The sequence below is a fragment of the Macrobrachium nipponense genome, chromosome 19 (genome assembly GCF_015104395.2).
Source record: "Macrobrachium nipponense isolate FS-2020 chromosome 19, ASM1510439v2, whole genome shotgun sequence".
Taxonomy (NCBI): Eukaryota; Metazoa; Arthropoda; class Malacostraca; order Decapoda; family Palaemonidae; genus Macrobrachium; species Macrobrachium nipponense.
The window spans coordinates 6323139-6332554 of NC_061088.1; the positions used below are offsets into that span (position 1 = coordinate 6323139).

Genomic DNA, 9416 nt, shown 5'->3' on the forward strand with positions numbered 1-9416 from the left:
ATATATATATTTACATATATATATATATATATATATATATATATATATATAAAGTAAAGTATATATATATATATATATATATACACTATACTACAGAAAATTTTGTCATCATTCATCTAGTTATCACTCTTTAAATAATTTATTTTTATTATTATTATTATTATTATTATTATTATTATTATTATTATTATTATTATTATTATTATTATTATTATTATTATTATTATTATTATTATTATTATTGTTGTTGTTGTTATAGTGTCATCAGTTAAAAATATGTTTGAATATCTGAACAGGAAATGAAATAATTTAATATCAAATTCTTTCTGAAATAAGTTTCGGTTCTTGATTTTCAATATCCTTATTTTTGTTACTAAGATTTTAAACGATAAAATCATAATATAAACTAACATGTGCTTATATGTATTTGCAACTCCCGAAAAAAGCTATTGGTTTCCTACAATAAAAGAATCCAATAATGGATAGAAATATTGATTATATGGAATACATATACCTGTCCTTTCTGGTCTGCTAAACAGCTAGTTCATTCAGCTCTATGATCCTCACGAATAGCAGAAGGATATCATCCTAAATTCAAGGTCTCCTGTCCTGTGCTGCCTCCTCCCTTTTAGGAGTCCTTCAGGGTCCAAGGTTACCCCCAGGTTGGGTATATAAAGTCCCGGATGGGTATTAGCAGGGCATTCGCTCCTCTTCTGTACCACAGCAATAATGAAGGTCCTGGTAAGTACTTTGAGAAGAGATAAGTTTTGTTTACAGGTCTGTGTATTCGTAAATCGCTGGATTGCTTTAACACCAAATTCATCGTCAGTGTAAAATCTGTATTTCTGTTCTTTTTCATTGAAATATTTTTGTTTACAGTTCTATGTAGTTCTTGAATTGTGAAACTGCCTTGTTTTACACAGATTTCCTCTCCAGTGTAGAAGCTTTAATTGTTTGCTGTTTCGTTTTATTGACTTTTAATATCAAAATGTTCACATATTTTCACATATTGTTACTTACATCCACCTTTTATCTGTAGTTTTTGTTTCCGCAAAATGACATTTTTCTGTAGAAGCTCGTGTAAATTTTAGCTTTCTCAGAATGTCATTCTCTGTGAAAAATTATGATAATAATAATAATAATAATAATAATAATAATAATAATAATAATAATAATAATAATAATAATCAAGCGTGGTTCTCGTAAATTTGTTGTGGTGATAGGAAGATAATTATTAGAGATAATATAATAATTACAATGAAGAAAGTTATTTCTCATTTCGGCTACCAAATCGTACTTAACATTCCACTGAAGAAAATAAGCGGTCCACGCAATCTGACTTATTTTCTTTTTTGTCAGTTTTCCTTAAATTTGATCCATTGCAGAACTTGTTCTTGCTGCATACTTATTCTCGTTTCCCGTCTATTCCAAAATACAAGTTTTCCTTGGAAGATTCATTTATATTTGAAGGTTCAAAATCTACTCATTTCTTATGTCACAAAGCTTGCTCGGAGGAATGCAGATTGAGCTAACGATGAATTTCGAGTCATAAACAGCTTGTCTAGAATCTGCTGAAGTAGGGTTATTGTGTAGGATGTAAGGTTTATTTCCAGTAAACTTGATATTGGTAAAAAGTTTTGATGGGAAATATTTAAATATTTACATAGAATAGTTTTGCTTCAACGTATTCTAATTCGTGAAAAGGATTAAGTATCATTCCCATATAAGATCTTTCTTAAGATATCACTGAATTATTGTTATCATTAACTATCACAATAATATTTATGGCTGGTTGTGGTTATTAGGCTTCATCATTTATTTATGATTATATTATTTAACTTATCATGATGTTTTTCCCTTAGATGGGAGAAGCTAATCCAAAGAATAGACCAAACAAGCTCCTAAAGAATAGAATGTACTTAAGTGAGAAAAAACTAAAGAGCCGAAAAATAAATAGTTAGATAAGGAAATAAAAATAAAAATCAACAAATGGTGAACTTGGGCCACAAAAGACAGTGTAAAAAATTATTTCAATAATTTTTTACCATCTTTTGTGACCTTAAGTTCACAAAAGACAGTGGAAAAGGGTATTAATGAATTTAGCTAACAGATTGCAAAAGCCCTTCACTAACAACTTCCTTTACACGGTTCTAATAACGCCACTGATATCCTTCCAGCTGATCGTGTCCCTCGGCCTGGTGGCCCTAGTGGCTGCTCGACCCTCCAACGACATCATCGACTTCGAGACTGACCACATGGAGCACGAGCAGGAGGGCCAACCTGGAAGGGCCGTCGAGGGCGAGTACTCCTGGGTAGCGCCCGACGGCAACGAGTACGTCGTCAAGTACGTGGCTGACCACCTCGGCTACAGAGTCGTCGAGGACAACGTCCTGCCCGAAGTGGTCGAGGTCGTTCCAGTAGAAGACGCCGAAGAAGGGGATGACGAAGAACCAGCGGTCAGGGCTATTGAGGAGGAGGAGGAAGGAGAAGAGGGCGAGGAAGAGGAGGAGGAAGAGGGGGAGGAGTGAACCGGATTATAAAGCAGAGTTTATATCATTAGAACTATTTTTCTTAAAATACAATAAAGAAATTTATATATTAATGCAAGTATTATTTCCCTTTGACAAATATTGCTTACATTTTAATACACACCTGATCAAGTATGGTTCTCGTATATTTGATGGTATAATACGAAAACGAATATTAAGGCTAAGGCAATGACTGCACTGACTCTGATATCAGTGTAATATCGACAGAGATATTTCTCTTATCATCTACTGAATACTGAGAAGCACAATTCGCCCCCATGCTTGGGTATTTGAAAGTAGGTTATATTTTTTTAATAAAACGATCTCACTTACTCTGAGATATTACCAGGACTTTTAAACGTCACAGTTCTATATAACTCGGACTAGAAAATACTGTTCGAGGCTGGGTAAATAAAATTGATGGGTTCTAAACTTCACGTATTGAGGACAGCTGCCTTTCTTCAGGAAATCATCTTTTGCCAAAATAGTGTAAAAAAAATATTATATAAAAATAAAATGAATAAAATATTTTGCATAAAAAGACATTTCATAATTTTACGCCAATGAAAAGTAAAAGCTAACAGATGTGAGTTTAAGTATTGCAGGTGTAAACAGGTGTTTATACCTTCTTAGGTATCCGGATAAAACAATTTAAAAGGTTAAGAAACGCCAATAATAAAGAGATTTATAAACAAGATTCATAATTAAATTTCAAGAGAGGATTTTATGAGACATACGAACAAGCGTAACATAGAATGTTATATAATTATTCAGCATAATTAACAGTCAGTGATTGATTTTTCAAAGCATTCAACTGAATGAGTCATGAGTGTCCAAGTGTACCTGTAATTATATAATTATATAGACTTGGTAAGAAGACTTTGAGTCCATAAGCTGAGGGACCAAGACCAACCTCGTTCTCCAGCGACCCACGGTTAAATTTTTTTTTGTTAGTTCTTATTATAAAAGTACAATCACATTTCAATAATTTACATAATGTGAATAATTCTCTTAACACAAAAAATATAAATATAATTTAGATAACATTTTGCTACAAAAACAATATGAATCAAAATCAACATGTATAGTTTAAAAATGCTTTTGTCACATATTGGAGATATTGCTTGTATATCTACATTTAATATACATCCTTTTTTATTCTAATTTATTTTTCAAAAGAACAAATATATTTTGCCAGTTAGAATAAACAGAATGAAAGTATATCGTTCTCGGGACGCACCGGCACAGACCGCTTTTACATTATCGTTGAATTTGACTTTTGGAAATAAAAACTGGGCTAATAAGTGGCTATGAAAAACAGTGGCGTAGGAGGTTTGGTCTTGGCTTGTCACCTCGATGGCTACGAGTTCAATTCTCGGGCATTCCATTGAAGGGCCAGTGATGTGTATTTCTGGTGACAGAAGTTCACTCTCGACGTGGTTCGGAAGTCAGGTAAAACCGTTGGTCCCGTTGCTGAATAACCACTGGTTCCATGCAACGTAAAAACATCATACAAACAAACAAACAAACAATAAGTGGCTATGGAAAACAGTGGTTCGTGAGCAATAAATAGCATTGCTTGGAGAATAATATGAGATGAAAGCTACTATTTTGAATCAAATTGGTCTTTTTTCATAATAGGAAATGACGATTTTGTATTTGGAAATCTAGTGAGGAGGTATTATATATAATTATGTAGACTAGACTGAAGGCAAAAAAAATATGTTCAATCGGCATTAAAAAGTATATGCTATTAGATAAATGTTAGCATTTCAAGAAAATGTATTCAAGTGGCGAATGTTGGTAAATGTTGCATATCATTACGAAATAAAAGAGGTTAACTACTGGGTGCTAAAATTAGGGGGGAGGGGGAGGTAGAGTATGCGCACGTGAATTTTGGAGCAAAATTATATCAGTGTAGCCTGATGATAAAAAAAAAGAAGCTAATATTAGGCTCTGCAGTGATTCAGTTGAATCATCTGCAAAAGGAACGTCGGATAAAATGAACTAATATATATATATATATATATATATTATATAATATATATATATTATATATATATATTATTATATATATATATATATATATATATATATATATATATATATATATATATATATGTATGTATATGTATATGTGTATACCTATATATAATGTATAATATATGTTAATAGGTTGTGTAGTGTGTATGCGTAGTTATATAATATATATTGTTAATACTATTATATAATATTATTAGTAATTAATATATATATATTAATATATATAGTATATTATTTTATATATGCTATATATGTGTGTGTGTGTTTGTGTGTGTATGTAGTTATAATATATATATATTATTAATTATTATATATATATGATATATCTATAGTAGTTATATATATATATATATATATATATATATATATATATATCTTATATATATATATATATATATGTATATATATATATTATATCTATATATATATATATAATATATATATGATATATATATATATAGTATATATATATATATATATATATATATATATATATAAGTCATATCACATTACCGTAATTCATATACATACATCGAGCTACAATGTCCCTTAATATTTCAATTCCCTCTACCTCGGGAATTAATATATTTTTCATATATGCTTAACCGAAGGGGAATTTTATTCAGGCGATAATAGAATTTGTCGGCACCGAGGCGCGAACCCAGGACACCATACAAATGCAGGAACGTCAGTGAAGCTTTTACCCACTCTTGCGGTGGTGGAGTGGGTAAAAGCTTCACTGACGTTCCTGGATTTGTATGGTGTCCTGGGTTCGCGCCTGGGCGCCGACAATTCTATTATCGCCTAATAAAATTCCCCTTCGGTTGAGCGTATATGAAAATATATTAATTCCGAGGTAGATGTGAATTAAATATTATAGACATTTGTAGCTCGATGTAATATATATATATATATATATATATATATATATATATATATATATATATACTTTATATATATATATATATATATATGTATATATATATATATATACATATATATATATATATATATATATATATATAATATATACACACACACACATATATATATATATATTATATATATATATATATATATATATATATATATATATATATATATATATATATATATATATATATATATTGAAAACTATGTTGACAAAATACAGCAGATGTAATTCTGATATGAGTTGTAATTATTAATTGTCTATTTCTAATAAGAAAAGTATTTCTCTTCTATTGACTTATTTATCGAAACTATATACCAATGCTTGGAAAATTGCATTGCTAATTACCATAATTTAAAAGGTTCAAATTCAAACTAAAAATAATGTCTAAGTAAACAGAATTTCCGTCAAACGCTTTCAAATTTCCAAGTTACCTTCAAAGCAAATTTTAGACAAGCTGAAATTTGAATACCAAAAATTTACGGAGTCTGGTTCTCATAAGTGAAGCATGATTAGCATAAGTAGAAAAATTAACCGTGTTTTAACTGTTTATGTTATATTTATTGAATATTTTCCATAACATCAATCGATAATTGATATGACCTTACTTATTAGGTTTGCCGAATATAATTACCATCAATTTCACAAAAAACAAAGGATTCATGTCCCTCAATCCCCTCCTACTCCATATCTTTTTTTATTTATTCATCTTTTTTTGCCCTTGAAGCTTCAAGGACGCCCAAGGTTGGGTATATAAAGGCCCCGATGGGCACAGGATGGGTATTAACTCCTAGCATCCTCTACCACAATAGGGTATCATCAGTTTCTGTCCTCAGTCACAGCAACCATGAAGGTCTTGGTAAGTACCTGTTTCACATCAGTTACTTTATATTCGAAATGTGAGTAAATATACGTAGAAAATGTGTATACTTCTACCTCTTAAGTCTAGTAAAATTTAGAATTTGTTCTGTTATGTAACTAATTTCAAAGCCGGGAAATAAATTCCATTTTTCCCATTGTTGGATTCGATATCATTCTACTGATTTAGTTACCAGATTTAGGACCTTCACGTGAGGCTATTTCATTATGAATTATTGTTTATTTTCGTCCATCACACGTTTCCCTTGATCAATAATGATAATTAGAGAATTATGAAATGGATAAAAATGGATACATTTATACTATTGATGACTTACCTCGATATACATTAGAATAAAAACAATTATGAAATTCTCATGAAGGCAGAAATGAACTGGATTGGTTATTTCCAAAATCACTTTCATTTTCTTTCGGGGAATTGTAGCATTTATGTTTCATTCGCAGTGTTAGGAAAACGTTTAATCATTATGATTGATTTTCTTGATTTTGGCAAGAAAGTCGTCAAAAAAATTCGATTGTGATCATGAAGAAAACAAAATTGATTTACACGTAAAGCACTTATTAAAAACGTTTCTATATCACAGTCTTGACTTACCTGTTTACTTAATAACTTTAACAGCGTAAATTCGACTTACCTGTTTACCTAATACCTTTAACCGCGTAAATTCCAGGTCCTCGTATGCTTGGGTCTGGTAACCCTGGTGGCAGCCCGACCCTCGAACGATATCATCGACTTCGAGACTGACCACATGGAGCACGAGCAGGAGGGCCAGCCAGGAAGGGCCGTCGAGGGCGAGTACTCCTGGGTAGCACCCGACGGCAACGAGTACGTCGTCAAGTACGTCGCTGACCACTTAGGCTACAGGGTGGTCGAGGACAACGTCTTGCCCGAAGTGGTTGAGGTCGTTCCTGTAGAAGACGCCGAAGAAGAGGATGACGAAGAACCAGCTGTCAGGGCTATTGAGGAGGAGGAGGAGGAAGTAGAAGAAGCTGAGGAGGAGGAGGAGGATGAGCTGGAGGAGTGAATGACATAAGAATAAAGTGTATAATTAATGTGAGAAATAAGAGATTTTAACGCAGAGTTTATCAAACATTATGTGAATTTTATTTTACGAAATATAGATTGATATTTTAACAAACGTATTTTTCTCCTTAAAGATATGTTTCATAGGAACATTTTTAATCGTTTTTATGATTAATTTTAAATTTCTAAAGTAAAACATAGCAAAGTAAAAGACAAGAGTAAACCCCCAAAATTTTGGGTTTAAATTATTAAGATTCTTTCGAAAATATTGATATTGCAAAGTGACTCATTTTAAAAACCATGGCCATAATGATGTTAGATATAAATAAAAAAAACTAAAAGTACCAAGTACTGTTGCACTCAAAACTGAAAACTTTTCGTCCAGTTTCTTTGCATAAATCTATCCATTAATGAGCCGACAAAAAGCTGTTTTAAAGAGGATATAATTTCTTTTATTAAAAATAGGTTATTTTTTATTTTTTTCAGCATGAGCCTTGAAATTTATAAGAACAATTAACTAACAGTTGTTTATTTCTGTTAACGTATCCATTAAATATTCATTATTGTATATATTCTCGTCTCCTTGAGACGTATATGAACAATAGTTTAATGTTAGATCTCCTGTTATTAAAACAATGCATATCCTTTCCAGAATGCTGTTATTCTTCGGGAGCCGAGAATGATGTAAAACAATGTTTAAGTTTCTAATATTATTTTGTATAAATTGAAAATGATAACCAGTAAACTTCAGGAAACAGCAGTTTGGTCGTCAGGAATTCTCGAGACAAGAGATTGTATCCAAAACTAAATACATCAACTTCTTTAGTGCATAATTATCATTCGTATAGAGTATGGAACGATAATATATATATATACAAGCGAATGCCACAGGAAAATGATACTCAGGAATCCAAGTGCTTTCGTCTTTACTAAGATTTTGTCAAGGAACGTTCCTTGTCAATGTCTCAGTAAAGACGAAAGCGCTTGGGTTTCTGCCTGATATTTTCCTATATATATATATATATATATATATATATAGGTATATTATATAATATATATATATATATATGTATATATATACTTAAAAAAAATCTCAGTAGATGCACATGACTTCATTAAATAAGAGAATACCATAGGAAAATGACAGGCAGAAACCCAAGCGCTTTCGTCTTTACTGAGACATTGACAAGGAACGTTCCTTGACAAAATCTTAGTAAAGACGAAAGCGCTTGGATTCCTGACTATCATTTTCCTGTAGCATTCGCTTGTATATATATATTATCGTTCCATACTCTATACGAATGATAATTATGCACTAAAGAAGTTGATGTATTTAGTTTTGGATACAATCTCTTGTCTCGAGAATTCCTGACGACCAAACTGCTGTTTCCTGAAGTTTACTGGTTATTATATATATATATATATATATATATATATATATATATATATATATATATATATATATATATATATCTTTGGATTAAGGCCATGAAAAGCTGACAAAGCTGGTGGATCCTCAATTATGTAACTGTCGCAGGAACCTCTGTGAATATTTGGGAAGTCTGACTCCTTTGTGTATATAAGATTAGACCCGCCAGTTTTTCTCGTGTGTTTAACAATAACATTCCAGTTCAGTCAGACGATTCCAGCTGCAAGTTTTTGCTGCACTTGGAGTCCTTCATTGAAATGGAAATGACTTGTTGCTTACTTGCAATCTGCATACCATTCAACTTAAAACCACTCTCATTTTTGTTAATAGAATTGATTTTGTTTTTTGCAGTTGGAAGTCGCTGTTAGGTAATGGTGAATAATCATCATCCTCTTCTCAGCTTGGTCCTTTGTCAAGGAACCCATAGGGGGGTTAGTGTTTTTAGTGCACCTCACGCGGTGCACTGTAGTAATTTAATTAAGGTTCTTTGCAGCGTCCCTTCGGCCCCTAGCTACAACCCCATTCATACTTTTTACTGTACCTCCATTCATGTTATCTTTCTTTCAGCTTGCTATCTTTTAA

At 31.5% G+C, this 9416-nt stretch overlaps 2 protein-coding genes across 2 annotated transcripts; both read left to right on the plus strand.

The window, feature by feature from the left end:
• Positions 1–614: 614 nt before the first annotated feature.
• On the plus strand, positions 615–2602 carry LOC135214052 (larval cuticle protein 16/17-like). Its single transcript, XM_064248169.1, has 2 exons — positions 615–741; positions 2178–2602. Exons 1-2 carry the CDS (start codon positions 730–732, stop codon positions 2526–2528), a joined length of 363 nt encoding a protein of 120 aa, XP_064104239.1. The 5' UTR covers positions 615–729; the 3' UTR covers positions 2529–2602.
• A 3677-nt stretch (positions 2603–6279) lies between these two features.
• On the plus strand, positions 6280–7520 carry LOC135212482 (larval cuticle protein 16/17-like). Its single transcript, XM_064245945.1, has 2 exons — positions 6280–6361; positions 7053–7520. Exons 1-2 carry the CDS (start codon positions 6350–6352, stop codon positions 7404–7406), a joined length of 366 nt encoding a protein of 121 aa, XP_064102015.1. The 5' UTR covers positions 6280–6349; the 3' UTR covers positions 7407–7520.
• Positions 7521–9416: the final 1896 nt, after the last annotated feature.